We start from the raw sequence: 19,312 nt of genomic DNA, 5'->3' as shown, positions 1-19,312 counted from the left end.
CTTTATCAAGTCATCAGTTGATAGACATCTGGATTGATTCCATATCTTTGGTATTGTGAGTTGAGCTGATATAAACATGGGGGTACAGATAGCACTTTTTATGCTGATTTCATTTCCTTTGAGTAAAATTCTTAGAAGTGGAATAGCTGGGTCATATGGTAGATCTATTTTCAGATTTCTGAAGAATCTACATTGTGTCTTCTGTAATGGTTGTGCAAGTTTACATTCCCACCAACACTGTATTAGGGTACGTTTTCCCCTGTATGCTTACCAGCATTTGTTATTTTTTTGATTTTTGGGTGATAGTCTCTGTGTAACTCTGACTCTCAAATAAATAAATCTTTAAAAAAATGACATACATAGACTTCAAAATTTTTTATCTTTTTTAAACTTAATCTTTAATTTCATTTTTATGCCAACTTTTAAAGTCCCTTCATAATCCACAACCTGGTTAAGCTTACTTATTAATTCTAGGAGTTCTTTGTTGTATGTATCCTCTATGTAAATAATCATATCTTCTGTGAATAGGAATTTCTCCCTTTCCAGCTTGTAGATTCTGACATTCATGTGTAGATTAATCCCCACGGTGTGATATTAGGAGGGTAGAGATATAATCTACAGTGTATAGAGGAGGACCCTTGGGAGGTCATTAGGATTAGATACGGTCATCTGGGTGAATACTAGTGGCTTTGTACAGTGTGTAAAGGACAGAGAGAGAGAGAAGGAGAGGGAAAGAGAGAGAGAGAAGAAGAAGAAGAAGCAAAAGAAGCAGCACACACACGTACCCTGTCTCTTGCCATTTGTGGTGCCCTGTACTGCCTGGGACGTTGCCATCAAGAAAGCCTTCATCAGGTGCAGCTCCCTCCTCCTTAGACTCAAAACCAGGAATATAAGCCTCTTTTCTTTACAACATACCCATTCTGTTGTATTGTGTTACTAGCAAGAGAAAATGGAGTATGACATAGGGGAACATCACTTTTCCAAAATAAATCTGGCTGCAGTGTCAAGAATTGATAGGGAAATGTAGAAGAGACCAGTTTGGAAGCTGTTGCAGGAATGTGTGAGAGGGTAATGGCTTAGAAAATAACAGTAAAAGATGGGACAAATAGATATATTCAGAATATTTTTGAAAGTAGAATTAATAGGCCTTTGGTAATGGATTGTGTATGGGGGAAAAGAAGAGTAAGGGATCAGAGGGACACCAAAGTTTCTGGCATAAGAAACTGGGTGAGTAGGACTGCCATTTGTTGAGATGGGGAAGGTGAGAAGGAATAGATTTAGAAGAAGATGAAAAGTGATATTTTGAACATGGTAAATTTGAGAAATCTATGTAAAATTAAAATAAAGTTGTCTGGTAGGCAGCTAGAAGATGGATGGATGGATGCGTGGATGGATGGAGAGTTGAGAGTGAGATCTGTTGGGACCCCTTTCACAGGCTGGTGGAGACAGTATTTTCATTTGCCTTACCTTTGTACCACCTTTGCAGCTTCAGCTTGCCAAGATCCCAAGAGCTTTTTTAACCTCAGGCCTTTGGACACATTGTTAATCACTGCCTAAAATATGTGTCTCTTGCATCTGTCCACCCTTTCTCACCTCTTTTCTTCCTCCCACTCTTCCCATCTATAAGCTGCTTTTTTATCATCCTGTAAGTCTTACTTTAATATCTCCTAGTTCAATATTTCTCCCTCAGGCTAGCCCATCTCAAACCAGGGGTCCTCCTTGCAGTTGTGTCTGGTACACCTCTGTTTTCTTTGTAGACCTTACCATAATTTCTAATTATTTACTTGTCTATCATCTGCCTTTCAGAAAGGGCAGGTGCCGTGTCTACCCTGTGCACTATTGTGTCACCAGTCTGCCACATCTGCCTGGCACATATTGCTCAATAGAAAAATGGGTATAGAGCTCAGGGAGATGTGGCAAGAGGAAAAGTTGAGGAGTTATTCCATATATATATGTTATTTAAAACTATAGAGGTAAATGACATTGCTAGAGAAAGAAAGGAAGCCAGTAGAAACACTAGGGACTTGCAGCCTTCAGAAGAGAAGTCATCAGCAAAGAAACCTGAGAAGTAGCATCAAAGGGTAGCATAAGAACCCCACATGGTATGTCCTGGCAGCTTAGAAAAGACAAGAGTTTTAAAGAGGCAGTGGTTAAGTGTGTAAGATAATGCTGAGGGGTCAAATAATAAGAGTCCATTTGATTTAGCAATGTAGAGATCATTGATGAACTCAAGAAGAATTTCATTGGAGTAGAAGTGAAACCCACATTGGGGTAAAGACAGATAGCTATGATGGTAAATACAAAGTAGATGGAAAATTGACCTGAAATACTTACCATCCAGCTATCTTTGTTAATTCTGTTATGTTAATTCTGTATGTCATCTGATACTCATATGCACACCTTAAGTATTTAATAATTAAGAATAGTTTATAAACAGTATTTAAACATAACAGTTACATATCTTTTGATGGTAATATTGGAATTGGTTGTTTATAACTGTCTCCTTTTTAAACTTTTATTTAATAAATGTAAATTTCCAAAGTATAACTTTTGGATTATAGCAGATTTTTCCCCCATAACCTCCCTCCCATCCGCAACCATCCCATCTCCCGCTCCCTCTCCCATCCCATTCACATCAAGATTCATTTTCAATTATCTTTATATACAGAAGATCAATTTAGTATATACTAAGTAAAGATATCAACAGTTTGCACCTACACAGAAACAGAAAGTATAAAGTACTGTTTGAGTACTAGTTATGCCGTTAATTCACATAGTACAACACATTAAGGACAGAGATCCTACATGGGGAGTAAGTGCACAGTGACTCCTGTTGTTGATTTAACAATTGACACTCTTATTTATGGTGTCAGTTATCACCCGAGGCTCTTGTCATGAGCTGCCAAGGCTATGGAAGCCTCTTGAGTTCGCCAACTCCGATCTTTATTAGACAAGGCCATAGTCAAAGTGGAAGCTGTCTCCTCCCTTCAGAGAAAGGTACCTCCTTCTTTGATGGCCCATACTTTCTGCTGGGATCTCACAGAGATCTTTGATTTAGGGTGTTTTTTTTTTTTTTTTTTTTTTTTTTTTTTTTTTTTTTTTTGCCAGAGTGTCTTGGCTTTTCATGCCTGAGATACTCTCATGGGCTTTTTAGCTGGATCTGAATGCCTTAAGGGCTGATTCTAAGGCCAGAGTGCTGTTTAGGACATCTGCCATTCTATGAGTCTGCTGTGTATCCCATTTTTCATGTTGGATCGTTCTCTCTTTTTTAATTCTATCAGTTAGTATTAGCAGACACTAGTCTTGTTTATGTGATCCCTTTGACTCTTAATCCTATCATTATGATCAATTGTGAACTGAAACTGACCACTTTTGACTAGTGAGATGGCATTGGTACATGCCACCTTGATGGGATTGAATTGGAATCCCCTGGCACGTTTCTAACTCTACCATTAGGGGTAAGTCCGATTGAGCATGTCCCAAGCTGTACATCTCCTCCCTCTCTTATTCCTTCTCTTATATTTAATGGGGATCACTTTTCAGTTAAATTTAAACACCTCAGAATAATTGTGTGTTAATTAAAGAGTTCAGCCGATGGTGTTAAGTAGAACAAAAATGTACTAAAAGGAATAAAATAATAAGTTGTTCCTCGACAGTCAGGACAGGGGCTGATCAAATCATTGTTTCTCATGGTGTCCATTTCACTTCAACGGGTTTCCTTTTTGGTGCTTGGTTAGTTGCCACCGATCAGGGAGAACATATGATATTTGTCCCTTTGGGATTGGCTTATTTCACTCAGCATGATGTTTTCCAGATTCCTCCATTTTGTTGTAAATGACCGGATTTCATTTTTTTTTTACTGCTGTATAGTATTCCATAGAGTACATGTCCCATAGTTTCTTTATCCAGTCTACTGTTGATGGGCATTTAGGTTGATTCCAGGTCTTAGCTATTGTGAATTTTGCTGCAATAAACATTAAGGTGCAGATAGCTCTTTTATTTGCCAACTTAATTTCCTTTAGATAAATTCCAAGGAGTGGGATGGCTGGGTTGTATGGTAGGGTTATGTTCAGGTTTCTGAGGAATCTCCAGACTGACTTACATAGTGGCTTTACCAGTTTGCGTTCCCACCAACAGTGGGTTAGTGTCTCTTTTTCCCCACATCCTCGCCAGTATCTGTTGTTGGTAGATTTCTGTATGTGAGCCATTCTAACTGGGGTGAATGAAACCTTATTGTGATTTTAATTTGCATTTCCCTGATTGCTAGTGATCTTGAACATTTTTTCATGTGTCTGCTGGCCACTTGGATTTCCTCTTTTGAAAACTGTCTATTGAGGTCCTTGGCCCATCTCTTAAGTGGGTTGTTTGTTTTGTTGTTGTGGATTTTCTTGATTTCTTTGTAGATTCTGGTTATCAACCTTTATTGGTGCATAACTGTCTCCTTTTTAACAAAAAGATTATTTATTTGAAAGGCAGAATTACAGAGAGAGGGAGAAATAGAGAGAGAAAAAATATGTCCACTGGTTCACTCCCCAAATGGCTGCAACGGCTTGGGCTGGGCTGGGCTGGGCTGGGCTGAAGCCAGAAACTGGGAACTTCTTCCAGGTCTCCCTTGTGAGTACAGGAGCCCAAGCACCTGGGCAATCTTCTGCTGCTTTTCCGAGAACATTAGCAGGGGGCTGCATTGGAAGTGGAACATTAAGGACTTGAACTAGCACCCAAATGGAATGCCAGCATCACAGGCAGCAGCTTAACCCACTACACCACAATGCTGGCCCATATACCTATCTTCTTAGAATTATACCTATGAAATATGTTAAATCTGTTCTCTTTATATTAATATTTTTTTAAAAAAAACTAAGAATAGATGAAAAAACTTGTTTCAAAACTGGTTTTATAGTTTAATACTTTGGAGCCCTACTTTGGTGTCACCACCATTCCTGGGGCCATCTTCAGAAGACTGTAGGGCATAGGCTGCCAGCTGCAGGGACAGCTGTGGCTAAGTGAAGTCCAATGTCTGTGTTTCATTTGAGTAACTTTTATGCTTAAGAGGCAGAAGTTTCTGCGCCAAATATCAGCCGAAATCTGAGCAAGAAAATGACATTGTTTGTCTCATCTTACATTTATTGTCCACAGAGTGCCATGTCCTCTAATAGTATTTGGGATATAAAATGACTCTGTGGCCTTGAACAGGGTGAACTGCTTTTGAGATTATTTTTCCATTTTGCAGATCTGTGGCTTTGGGTGAGATTTTGTAACTGTGGTCTCCAAGGCTATGAAAGGGCAGTAATGTAGTTCTTACCTCATAAGACTGTAGTCCACATTAAATGAGATTATGTATGAGGGTGTGTCAGAAAGTCTTGGAAATGGGCATTAACTTTTTGTTTCATTTTTCCACGAACTTTTTGAAACCTCCTCAAATACAGATCACAAATTTTTTTTTTTAACTTTTATTTAATGAATATAAATTTCCAGTATACAGCTTATGGATTACAAATTTTTAATGTTTGCCTCATACTGACTGCTCAGTGAATGTTATTAATATTTATTTATATAAAGTTTAATTATACAGTTCCAAGTAGAATTAATATTGCCTGGCCAATAAAAAGGAAGACGTCTTCCTTTGTCTTATCCTTTCCCTCTATTCATTCATAGTCAAAGAGGGGAATGTTGCCTATGGCACCCAGTAATAGAGAATTCAAATGTATTATATCCAAACAGAGAATATATAAGCCTTAAAATTGTTTGCTTTGTTTGAGGTGGTGGGGAAGAAAAAGTGGGAAGGAGAGAGGGTGGCAGAAAAACGTTCAGATGTAATATTAGCTTATTTATTTAAGCAGCAATCTTGATAAGCTAAGACTCATGGTTCTCTTGAATTTTGAAGGCATCTTCCCTGAGGTCCACTGGAAACCAAGTACTATGACAGTGGGAAGACAAAGAGGAATACGTATTTTAATGATCCAGATCAATGTTGGTGAAATTAACTTGATAGAAATTCTCATTTTGTACCATGATCTGGATTCAGCACCTCACACAGTGTTTTCCACTGGGCTGGTTGGTTTCCACCAAGTGCCAGATATAAATCTGTGTGGTTTTAGAGACTAGGATCTGGAAAAGGAAGAATAAAAAAAACTGAAGACAGATGTTAGCAAACTTTCTTGGTTCCTGTGGTCTCACATACAATACCTTTTTTTAAAAAAAGGATTTATTTTATTTATTTGAAATACAGAGTTACAGTGAGATGGTAGAGCCAGAAAGAGAGAGAGAGAGAGGTCTTCATCTGCTGATTCACTCCCCAAATGGCCGCAAAGGCCAGAGCTGCGCTGATCTGAAGCTGGGAGCCAGGAGCTTCTACCAGATCTCCCACGTGGGTGCAGGGCCCAAGCACTTGGACCATCTTCTACTGCTTTCCCAGGCCATAGCAGAGAGCTGGATCTGAAGTGGAACAGCCAGGACTCAAACCGGCACCCATATGGGATGCTGGCACTGCAGGTGGCAACCTTTTCCGCTATGCCACAGTGCCAGCCCCACAACACCATTTAAGTCAAAAGAAATACCTTTGATTCCATTAATGAAATAGAGAAATCCAGCCAATCAAGTAAGTGTATATCCTAACAATTTAGCATGGATTAGGGTCTGCATAATTTTTCAAATTTTGGAATCAGATTGGACAACACTAGCCTCATGTTCTATTCCACATTTTTTTTCTCATTTCAAAATATTGTCAAAAACTCAATTTTTCAGTTACCATGGTATCTAAAGGAATCTATTATCAAAACTGTTAAGTCCTGGGGCCAGCCAGCATTGTGGGTTAAGCAGCCACTTGCAATGCTGGCATCCATATGAGTCCTGGTTCAATTCCCAGCAGCTCCATTTCTGATCCAGCTCCCTGCTAATGTGCCTGCAAAGGCAGAATGAAAAGGCCCAAGTATTTGGGCCCTTGACACCCACATGGGAGACCTGGGTTCCTGGATTCTGCTTGGCCCAGCCCCACCTGTTGCAGACATTTGGAGAGTGAAACAGTGAATGAAAGATTTCACTCTCTCTCTTTCTCTTCCTTTCTTCAACTCTGCTTGTCAAATAAATAAAATAAACCTTTAAGGAAAAAAAAAAAACTGTTAAGTCCCTTCAACCAGTAATTTACATGGTACTATGTCATCATATTTCCCTAAAAACTTAAAACATCCTGCTGTGCCCCTATAGGTTTGCTGCAGCTTCCTGAGGTACCTCATTGTACATTTGGAAACTGTGGACTTAGAGCTTTAGACTTTGTATTTTCCATTTAAATGTTTATTTCTTATTTTTATACCTCTCTGCATTAGAAGCCAGCTTGAAGGTTATCATCTTTAATGCTACACAGCTTATTTTAGGGTTCCTATATTACTTTTAAAAAGTATGAAAGTTAAACATATATAATGTAGGAAGTTTGGAAAATGCAGCAAACAGCAGAGACTAACTCATTGCTTATTCCACCAACTACCAATAATGAATGAACATCATTATTATTTATCTGTCCAGGTATTCTATATAAAGAGTTATCATATTTTGAATAGTTATCACTCTGATTTTCTTGAGAGGCTATAAGCTGCAGTTTAGTGTGAATTCCATCCCCTGGAGTTGTGACTTAGAAAGAATAAGCTGGGATTGTAGCCGTTTCCTGTTTAATTGTCTACTTTCATTAGTAGAATGTCTAATTGAAGGGTTTAAAAACCCAACTATTCATGAAGGAGAGACTTCCTACTGCTGTGTTTGTGACCTAGCCAATGCAAAATGTGTCATTTACACAGTAGTTCTTCATTATGGAGGCACAAACAACAAGATTCTAGTGGAGGAAATTTTTTTAAAGTGGTAGGTGTAGTATGTTCTCAAGAAAGTCAACTTGTCAAGTATCTTACTTCCTTCAGGTGGATGCTGTGTCTGAAAGTAGTGCTGTATCCTGCCCCTGGTGTGTTGTGGTGGTTCTAAGACTGCCTACTGACTCAGGCCAAAACTATTCATATTGTTCTGATATAATTCCATTTCACTCCTGATTTATTTGTTTCATTTTCTCTGCCATCATAAATACTCAAAAATGAAATTATTTACATGAAAATGATTCTTGTTTTTATTCATTTACTTGAGATGCGTTTTAGAAGCCCACCTTCTGTCACAGTACAGAGATTGAGCTTGAATTACCAAAAAGTAGAATTACAACTTCAGTAAAAACAAAGTAGCCACTTAGTTTAACTGCAGATAGTAGGGCACAAAAGCTGGGGTAGAAGCCTCGAAGTAATGACATGCATGTATAAATCCATCCCCTGCTTTCCCTCTCTCTTCCCTTGCTGCTTTGTTTCTCCCTCCATGCCTTCCTCTCAATAACAGTTTTAAAATTGGACCAAACAAGTAGTGGTAGTACTTTCTTTTTTGTTTTTTAAGATTTATTTATTTATTTGAAAGGCAGAGTTAGAGAGAGAAGGAGAAGCAGAGAGAGAGAGAGAAAGAGAGAGAGAGGCCTTCCATCTGCTGGTTCACTCCCCAATTGGCCACAAAAAGCTGGAGGTGCCCCGATCTGAAGCCAGGAGCCAGGAGTTTCTTCAGGGTCTCCCTTGCGGCTGCAGGGGTCTAAGGATTTGGGCCATCTTCTACTGCTTTCCCAGGCCATAGCAGAGAGCTGGATGGGAAGTGGAGCAGCTGGGACTCGAACCGGCGTCCATAATGGGATGCCAGCACTGCAGGCAGTGGCTTTACCCGCTACACCACAACACTGGCCCTATAGTGGTAGTACTTTCTTACTGTAGCCTGGACTGTTGAAAAGAAAGTTTATTCTTGGCCGGCGCCGCAGCTCAATAGGTTAATCCTTCGCCTACAGTGCCGGCACCCCAGGTTCTAGTCTCAGTCGGGGCGCCGGATTCTGTCCCGGTTGCTCCTCTTCCAATCCAGCTCTCTGCTGTGGCCCGGGAGTGCAGTGGAGGATGGCCCAAGTCCTTGGGCCCTGCACCCACATGGGAGACCAGGAGAAGCATCTGGCTCCTGGCTTTGGATCAGTGCGGTGCGCCAGCCACAGCGTGCCAGCCACAGTGGCCATTGGGGGGGTGAACCAACGTAAAAGGAAGACCTTTCTCTCTGTCTCTCTCTCTCTCACTGTCCACTCTGCCTGTCAAAAAAAAAAAAAAGAATTAAAATTTTAAAGTTTATTCTTTAAAACAAAACAAAACAAAAAACCCCTAGTAAAGAGCTCCAGAGAAAAAATATAGGAACTAGTTAAAAAGACCTAGGAGCCCACCTGGCCATTCCCAGTTGCCAAAGCTAGAACAATTTGAGCAACAAAGTAAGTGAAGGCAACGTTTTATTATAAAGCAAAGAATAAAATAAATATCCATGAGTCCATATCAGTACAAATAAGTAAGGGAAGAGGGACATATCTTCCCTACAAAAGAAGTTCAGATAATACAGATGGAAGGAATGGAGGACAATGAAAATGCCATTGGAACACCATAGCAGTAATTGCTGCAGCGTAAGAGTCACAGATGAATGCTAAAGTTAACAGGAAAGCTTTAAGAAACAATGTTTGCATGTCCTCAGAGCGTCTCTCCAGGAAATGTTTGCTTTCTGTGGTAGTCTTAATAAATGTCTACAAATTCACCTGCTCGCAAGGGGTGACTGTGGTGACCCAGCAAATCCCAAGGAAAATGGTCACGGTGCAGTGAAGAGACCTGCAGCTGCCACCCTCCCCAAGCGCTCAGTGCCAAGTCACGTTGCTGTCCCTGCTCTCAGATACAAGATGGTGAGAGGGGCGCTTACCCTCTGCGCCGCTTCCCACTCCTTAACCTTAGTCAAAGCATAAGCAAACGCCAGAAAGGAAATTCTACAAAATATCTGATTAGTCCTCTCTAAAAGTGCCAAAGAGAATGTGAGAAACTAGCATGGATTGGAAGTCTAACAAGGACTCAACTACATGTTTCCTAGATTGGATCCTGAGACAGGTGTCGGTGTGAGTGGAAAGCTGAGGAAGTCTGAACAAAATCTATAGTTAGTTGTTTTGCATTAGCATTAGTTTTTTGAGTTGATAAATGTGTAGAATAGAAATATTGGAGAAGCTGAGTAAAAGAAATACACAGGCTCCCTGAACTGTCTCTCAAACTTTTCTGTCAATCTACAATGATTTCAAACATGAAAGTTCAAGCAAAAAAACCAAAAAACAAAAAAACCAAAAAACCTCAGTCTACTGATACTTGTTATTGTAAAGTGTCTTCAGAGTAAATTACTTCAGAGAAATTACCCTTACCCCAAGTCTTTGTGCAGTCTGTTGAAAAGAAAGCCGATCTCTTGATAGCAAAACTGAACTCTCAGAGTGCAGGCACAGTAAATTCTAGAGGATCTTGTTAAATAATCTTTGCTTACTTTGTGCAGATCAATTCAGCCAACGCTGACTGTATGTCTTTGTGACTTAGTGGTGTTCTCAGCATTTAGGTTACAAAAAAAGTGATTCTGTAAAGAAGTGGCAGACAGCAACTATTTGTCTGTTTGGGCCCTTCATTCCAGATACTCATTATCTTAGAACTGCTCATTTAAAATCCTCAGAGGTGCTAGATCCAGTTTCATCTGACAGTCTCTTAACCCCAGATTCAAATAGTAAAAAAAGTGTGGTACTCAATAAGATGTAAGGTGTGTGTGTATATATATATATATATATATATAATGAAATATATAAAAGATATAAAAAGCAAGTTTCAATGTAAATATACTATTTGTTGCTCCTTACCTTTTTTCAAAATACTAACACTTTATTAATTTGATATAATTGTGGATACAGATGTGAAATCTAGACTTACAATATATCTTATTCTTTTAACTTCCAAGCTCTCATTAACTCAAATTATGATAACACAATTGATTTTAGAAGGCCTGATGGGTTCCTGTTTTAGTAAATAATGATATGTAATTGGCCAAGGATGATAATCATCATAGTATCAAATTCGAATTTGGGTACTAAAATTAAACTCTTCTCCTATATGCCAATCATTTTTTAAATACTTATTTATTATTTGAAAGGCAGAGTTACAGAGAGGCAGAGGCAGAGAGAGAAAGCGAGCGAGCAAGAAGCTTCTGTCTACTGATTCACTCTCCAAATGGCCACCACTGTTGGAGCTGGGCCTATCTGAAACCAGGAGCCAGGAGCTTCTTCTGGGTGTCCTGTGCAGGTGCAGGAACCCAAGGACTTGGGCCATCTTCTGCTTTTCCAGGCCATAGGAAAGAGCTGGATCAGAAGTGAAGCTGCTGGGACTCAAACTGGCACCCATGTGGGATGCCAGCACAGCAGGCTTTACCTACTATTCCACAACACCGGCCCCAGCCAATCATTTTTTTTTTTTTTAATTTTACCATTAGTGAAAACTGTTTTTAGTTTGTGTACATATGGGATATAACTGTTTTTATCAGCTAAATATACTTTGCCACCTAACCAAATGGGTACCTTGCAGTGTGTCTGTCTTGGGAATATAACAGGGTGATCAAAGAAGAAAGATGTACATACTGAAACATGGAAGTGCAGTTAGATTAGTAGTGGCAGTTGCATTTATTTTCTGGAAAGCTCTGTTTCCCAAGTTGTTGATGCATGGCCAAGCAGATACACAGATACTTAATAATGTTGCTTAATTGCTATCATCAGATTGAACAACACATAATTTATAAGAATTTTGGAACTGAGAACAGAAGAATGATACGATACATGCTAAAGACTTACCATACTGCTAGTTAGCAACATACAGACCGCACATTGTTGACTAGCAAGCCATTCTTGAAAAATGCATATGCTATAATTTTCTTGACAGCTGTTTTTACAGTATGTACCTTTTCATCATAGTCCCTTTTATTAACTTACTTGTAAAGTTTTGTTTTTTTTAAAAAAATAAGCAATGTTTCTTGATAAATGGAAAGATAGTTATGTGCTTGTGCTTGTAGATTGGAAGGCTTGATTTTTTATAACAACCATATTACCTAAAGTAATTACAGATTCAGTGCAACCCCTATCAAAATCCCAGTGGCATTTAAAAAAAATTGGAAAACCCATCCTAAAATTCATATAGAATCTCAAGGACTGTGAATAGCCAAAACAGTCTTGAGAAAGGAAAAAGTCACAGGCCTGATTTTAAAACAGTTACACTTCCTGATTTCAAAACATGTACTACAAAACACTTTAATTTAGGTGATATATTTAATTATTGGTATAAATATATCCACTTTTATATTAAATATGGAGTAGAACACAGAGCCCAGAGATAAATTCTTGCATATATGGCCAAATGATTTTCTGCAAGGGTACCAAGGCTGTAGGGAAGGGCAGCTTCTTCAGCAAATGGTGTTGAGGAAATTCGATATCCAAATGCAAACAGGTGAAGTTGGATCCTTACTTATAGCGCATACAAAGATTAACTACCAGGCCGGCGCCGTGGCTCAACAGGCTAATCCTCCGCCTTGCGGCGCCGGCACACCGGGTTCTAGTCCCGGTCGGGGCACCGATCCTGTCCCGGTTGCCCCTCTTCCAGGCCAGCTCTCTGCTGTGGCCAGGGAGTGCAGTGGAGGATGGCCCAAGTGTTTGGGCTCTGCACCCCATGGGAGACCAGGAGAAGCACCTGGCTCTTGCCATCAGAACAGCGCGGTGCGCCGGCCGCAGCGCGCTACCGCGGCGGCCATTAGAGGGTGAACCAACGGCAAAAGGAAGACCTTTCTCTCTGTCTCTCTCTCTCTCACTGTCCACTCTACCTGTCAAAAAAAAAAAAAAAAAAAAAAAACACAAAGATTAACTACCTAAACAGAATATCTAAAACTATTAAACTCCTAGAAGAAAACATAGGGGGAAATTATAGGACATTGGATTTGGCAGAGGTTTCTTGACTGTAATACCAAAATCAGAGGCAATAAAATTTTTCAGAAGACAAAAGGGACTACATCAAAATTTAAAACTTCTGTGTACCAAAGGAAATAGAGTGAATAAGCAGTAGGATGGAGAAAATCATTGTGAATCATATGTTTGATAAGGGGTTGAAATCCAGATTATATAAGGGACTTTAACTCAGCAACAGTAATAACAAAAAACAAGTGACCTAATTTTTAAAAAATGGGCAAAGGCCTTGAATAGACATTTCTACAAAGAAAGTATACAAGCACGTGAAAAGATGATCAGCATCACGAATCATTGGGGAGATGCAAATCTGCACCACAGTGAGATATCACCTGACCCTCGTCAGGATGGCCTGTCCAAAAAAAAGAAAGGGAAGTACAAGTTTTGATGTGAGGATGCTGGGAATTTGGAAACTTTGTGCACTATTGGTGAGAATGTAAAATGGTGTAATACACATGCTGTAGAAAACAGTGTGGAGGTTCCTCAAAAAAAAAAAAAAAGTCAGAGAATTAATAGATGATCCAGGAATTCTGCTTCTGGGTGTTTATCCACAAGAATTCAAAGCAGAATTTCAAGAGATATTCTCATTGCCAGGTTCATCGCAGCATTAGTCAGAATAGCTGAGAGGTGCAAGCAACCCAAATGGTTAAGTAAAATGTGTTCTATATATACAATGGACTATTTGGCCGCCTTAAAGAAGGAGGAACTCCTCCTGTCACACACTGCATGAATGGACCTCGCAGACATTATGCTAAGCAAACTAAGCCAGGCACAAAAGGACAAATACTGTATGACTCAAGAAAAAAATCCAGAGCAGTCAAAATCACAGAAGTGCGGGTGGTGGGCAGGGTCAGTGTAGTGCAGGAAGTGGGAATTAGTATTTAGTGGGTACTGAGCTTCAGCGTTGCAAGTAGAAATGGTTTAGGGATGTGTGGTACACAGTATGAATATACTTTAACACCACTGAACTGTATACTTAAAAACGGTTAAGGCAGTAAATTTAATGTTACTTTTTTAAATTAGTTTTTATAAAGCAAAGTTGCATTGTCTAGTTTTAGATTCAGTTAACAGTTTTACCAATTGTCTACTATGTGCTAGGCACTTTTATTTATTATTCTGCCATCAATCCAATCAATTAGGAACTCCTTTGTCCATTTCAGAAATAAAAAAAGAGACTGGAAGATTTAGAAACTTCTTTGTGTTAAACATTACATATGGTGTGACATAAATATGAGTATCCCATACTTAGTTATAAATAATGTATCAAACATAAAAGGAGCTAGGTCTCTTGGAAGCAGAACAAGGGAGTTGAGACTGAAATAATGAATATTTGAGAACAAACTTAGCAAATTTGGCATGTAGATCATCATTTTAGAGGCAGGGCTAGTTCCAGAACCACTGAATGCATTGGACCTGTTGGACACATTGAAAATGCAAATGGTCCAATCAAATGTAATACTCATTAAGGGAAAACGAATACAGTTTGGAATTTTTTTATGAAGACACACACTGCCTTATCTATGAATTGAAAGCAGTTTTTAAAAATTTTGCTTCCCTTCATAGTTCTAGGTGGTAGAAAAATGAGAGTGTTTCAAATAATGCTAATGAAGTTAAATGATTGCAATCTACCATATTGTGAGGAAAAATTGTTAGCTATGAAAGATGAGGACAGAATTAAAATATTACCATGACTGGCATTTGATTTGAAACTGCAAAGATAAGCTTAGGTTCCTATTTATGAAAACCTTTCTCACAGCCCGATGAAATATCTTTTAAAAGGTTCTCTAGTTACCATGGATACTTGTTAGCTTTGATAGATAGAGTAAGTTGTAATCCATATTCAATCATCTAGGGTAAAGATGCCAGAAAACCACCAATAAAGTGAAAGGTAGCTTCATTTCCAAATTCATACTAGTTTGCAGATAGAAAAGGTAAAAAGCCTAAAGACTATATATTTTTTTGGATCATTATAATTCACTGCTTAAATAGCAAAATATTTAGCATGCACATTGCCTGAATTTGATCCCAGTGTTTACTTTTTATGTGTAGCTTCCTCTTTTAACCAGCAAAGGGCATTTGTTAAGTTCTGACGTAGGAACGTAGATGACGTGACGGTCCTGAGAGTTGGTGAGACCTAAGCAGTATACACAGTCTCTGGAAGCTCTAGAGACACAGTGTTGAAGGCATTGGTCCCCATGGTAACATATTTGCATTTGGCCCAGAAGTAGCTGCTTTCTGCTTAGCTTCTTTTAATGGCTATATATTGACAGCCATTTTCACGACTATTTGTAAAATGTCGGCTAAATGAGTATGTGTGCAAGGGCGTGCACACCATGGCTTCAGGTCTGATCAGACACTTCAGATCACAAAGAGCTCTGCGTGAAGAGTTGCTGAGGTGTTTTTGGCATTTCCTAATGTGTCTGTCACATGGTGAAAGCAAAAAGCCTTTAAAATGATTTAAATATTTTCCTCTACTCTCTTTTAAAACAGGTGACAAAAGAGCTAAAACAGTATGACAACAAAATTATAGAATGCAAATTTGAGAATAACAGCTGGGTCTTCATGAGACAGAGAACAGACAAAAGTTTTCCTAACGCCTATAACACTGCCATGGGTAAGTAGTATAGCCTCCTAGTGGAACGTTAGAAGTAGTTCAGGTGTTAGAACCAAATATACAATCTTTGTTGTTCCGCTTGATGGGGCCTGATCATTTGGACCTCATCTTTGTTTAGTGGGAAAGATGATGTGCTGGTCTGGTGTCCTCTTTGGCTCCAGTTGGCTTATGTGTTCTCCTCCTAAACTGGTAGACTTGTGTCCACATGCCCAAGAGAGAAGTTGAAAGGGCGGCATACTGGGCCATACACAAGTTGAATTTACTGAATGACAACAAAAGCCATGATAATTTCAGATCTATTCAAAACTATAAAACCATTGTTTGCCAGATGGTAAAAGACAAAATTAGCAGGGGAAAATGTAATTTCCAGTTCCTAAAATAGCTTTACAAATAATAGAGAACAAAGTAAATGAAAAACCATTTAAAAAAATCAGCTATGCTTTCCTTCAGGGTGTTCTTTGGTATAATATGGGCACTTTGGGATTCAGAACAGTACATTTCTTTCATGGGGAACAACACAAATTGACTGAAGTTTATGAGATATACACTACTAGTAGCATTGCTCTTGATCGAAAAACACCAAGATTAAAGGTTAATAGGATTGTATACTTTTTAGAGTGCTCAGTTAATGATGATGATGGTTGTGGTTATACAATAAGCTTATGAGAAAAATATAGAAGTTGCCAGGTTAGGCTAAGTAATTTCACAGTTACTTTGTGTATTCAGGGGTTCTTGTTAGAACAACATCTGTGTTCAGAAAAAATGAGTTAATTTCAAAAGTAGGAATGATTGAGCCAGCATCTTTTCTTCCAGAACAGACTAGGTAGGTAAAAAGGACTGGTACAAAATTTTGAGCACTTAAGAAAAGATGCTTTATGTATTAGTTATTTTGCTGTATCTTCAAACGTTATTACAATAATACATTCGATAGGAATGGTGGCTGGAAAAGCTTAGAGTGCACATTTTCTGAAGTGAGTTCAGGGCACTGAGCTACATCAAAATCCCATAAAAACTGGTTTGGAGCGGGGAAAAACTGTAGTGAAGGCGTATGCTTATATCCCAGACACTTAAAATTTGGGTTTAAAGTGAATACTGCTGTAAAGTGTGGCCACTGGAGACTCACTTCTTTAGGGAGAGGCAGAGGGAGGAGATTAGCTTAAGGTGAAGCATGTCACCCACAGTGGTAAAATGCAAGTGTTTAGCATACTGGGATGGAAACCTTTGTCATAAGCTGGTGGTGAGTCAGCTGCCTTCATTAACCCCCATGCGGGCACATGTCTCCCTTTGTCCCCAGCCGTGTGCAATAGCATCTCAAACCCTGTCACCAAGGAGATGCTGTTCGAGTTCATTGACAGATGTGCTGCAGCTTCTCAAGGACTGAAGCGAAAGCATCATCTGGACCCCGACGCGGAGCTCATGCCACCGCCGCCTCCCAAAAGACCGCGCCCTTTGACCTAAGCCCTGCCTTGACTTCAGGGTTAAGAGGAGAGATGAGTGAGAAAAAAAATCCTGTTGCCCCATTTGTTTTGCAGACAGAGAAGTTCAGAAGTGAGTGTGGCTTGATGTTGATAGACAGCTGAATTTTTTTAAGCAAAGGGTATTGTAGCCAGCCTGTAAATATTTGGTGCATTTGTTTTGTCAGTGCTACAGTACATCATAGACTTAAAACGTTTTATTTATATCTGAAAACTCAGCCTTACCTTGTGGAGTCTGAAGATTGAAATATCCAAAGGTTTACCCAAGATTGAAATCAATGAAAAAGAGGCCTTGTTTATATATGGATACCTTTCACATTTAATTTATAAAGTTAGCAATCTGGAACTTTGAGCACATAAAACACTGTATTTTTTAGAAGTTGTTTCAACTATGACAATTTTTCTTTTAAAAAATTTAGGCAATGGCATTAAACATTCTTGCTATCATTTATCATGGATTTCCTATATTTCTGAGATTCCTGTATTCAAATACAAATGACAAGGTTGTTAAGTATTGTACTATATTAAACAACTTGGTCTGGTTTCTATCATTTTAAGAAGGTTTTTTTTGAAATGTAAAAGTAAAAAAGTGAAACTCCGTTTTTGTGAACCGCATTATTTCTAAAGGAAGTATTTTGAGTGTTTTCGTCTTGTTTCTCTCGTTTGAACGACGGCATCAGATATCCACTGTGTCCGTTCTGGCGATGGCGTTGAGTTACCTCGGGGAGCCTCGCTGGCACCACCGGCTCCTTTTTGTGGTGTTCTCCTTTGGGAGCTTTCACTTGGTGGATGCCGGGGCGACTTCTGCTTTACCTTACAGGTCTCTGCACAGTGGAAATGGCATTGAAACACACAACTCACAGTGATCTACGGGAGTGATATCAGACACAATGTTGTGTTAGTTCCCTCGAACCAAACAGCCAAGGAAATGCCAGCCAAGTCCTTTGATAAAAAGGTTGTGTCACCGTATCGAATGCTGTCACTAGAAAATGCTCTCCCACTGCTAGACAAACGCAGAGGTAAAGCGTCGACATTTGTAGGCACAAAACATCAAGGAATCAAAACTAGTTTCAAAGCCAGAATTCCATCTGTATTCTATTCTAGGGATGTTCTTTCTGTTATACATCTGAATTTTAAAATATTTACTCATGGTTAATGGGTTTAGAGGGCAGCTGGTTGGTCATCTGCCCTTGTTGACTGTGTTCTGACTGGCTTGTGAAGGAACTCTGAGAATTAGCTGATTAGTGGCTAATATATTTATTTTTAGAGGTACAGGTTTTAAATGTATGTATTTAAAACATTTTCGTGATCTGAATTTTATAAATGTATATGCATATACATATAAGTATATGCAACAATGTATATTCTTCTACTGATGCAGTCAGACATGAAAATCCAAATGAGTTCCCTAGTAGACTGAATGTGACAGGATTTCTCTATGCCATAGCACAGATTAACCAAAAAATGTATTTATATTCATCCATGTTTTCATGTTTTTAAGCAAAGTTTTCTCCTGTAGTGCTTTTCTATATGAAATGCCAGGGTCATGCTTGGGCTCTTCTCCTTTGTTGTTCCCAAGTAAAACATAATGTGTAGTGAATTTATCCAAAACATCACGGTAATGTTTTCTCCTAGAGTGCTTTTGCGTGTTTGGGCACGGAAGGGATTAAAACACCTGACTGCCACAACGACTGTTGAAAGAGGGAAACTTCTCAAGGTTCCATAGTGTCTTTCCTTGCAGTGGATCTCAAAACGCCTATGCAACCCCCAAGTAGTCGGATGCCGGCTTCCCCAGGACTAGGGACTCTTCACACAGGACGCTGCTTGCTGCACACCCGCGCAAAGGCAGAGCTCTTTTGCAGATACAAAAGCAAGCTCTTGCCAATGATCTTTAATGGAGTTAAAATGTTTATGGTAATTGTAACCTTTTAAATGAGTTATGTGAAAAGAGCATCTCATTTTTAATACACCCAGATATTTTCTCCCTTGTCTTTGTGCATTTTAGTAGGACTTGATTTCCTTAATTTATCCTTTCCTTTCGATCACATCGAAGTGTAATAGTTGGCCTTCTGAGTGGATCCCCTGGAACCCTGGACACCCCCGCCCTGCAGTGTTCTCAGAAGTCCTTTGGAAGGTCGGGGTCGGGGGAGTCTCGAGGCAGGACACTCTCTCAGTCTACTTCGCAGTAACTGGTTTTCCGAGACCGAAGTTTTTTAAACAAGAATATGAAAACTTTGTTTTTCTGAGTTATCACATGTAAAAGCTTTTGGTTTTTGTTTGAAAAAGGTGTGGATGACTACTGCCTGGATAGTTACATTTGCTTTCTGTGAAATGCTCAGAAAA

General features: G+C 39.2%; 1 protein-coding gene across 1 annotated transcript in view; it reads left to right on the top strand.

Moving 5' to 3' along the window:
• RNGTT (RNA guanylyltransferase and 5'-phosphatase) overlaps nt 1-17,244 on the top strand; it is a 327,349-nt gene extending 310,105 nt beyond the window's left edge. The window contains exons 15-16 of the mRNA XM_062186494.1: nt 15,371-15,494; nt 16,789-17,244. Of these exons, the coding sequence (XP_062042478.1) occupies nt 15,371-15,494; nt 16,789-16,952 (288 nt within the window). The 3' untranslated portion in view covers nt 16,953-17,244. The remainder of the gene's footprint in view (nt 1-15,370; nt 15,495-16,788) is intronic.
• The last annotated feature ends 2,068 nt before the right edge of the window (nt 17,245-19,312 follow it).

The sequence above is a fragment of the Lepus europaeus genome, chromosome 3 (genome assembly GCF_033115175.1).
Source record: "Lepus europaeus isolate LE1 chromosome 3, mLepTim1.pri, whole genome shotgun sequence".
Lineage (NCBI taxonomy): Eukaryota > Metazoa > Chordata > Mammalia > Lagomorpha > Leporidae > Lepus > Lepus europaeus.
Note: the sequence above shows the minus strand (reverse complement) of the source record. Positions and strands in the feature narration are given on the sequence as shown.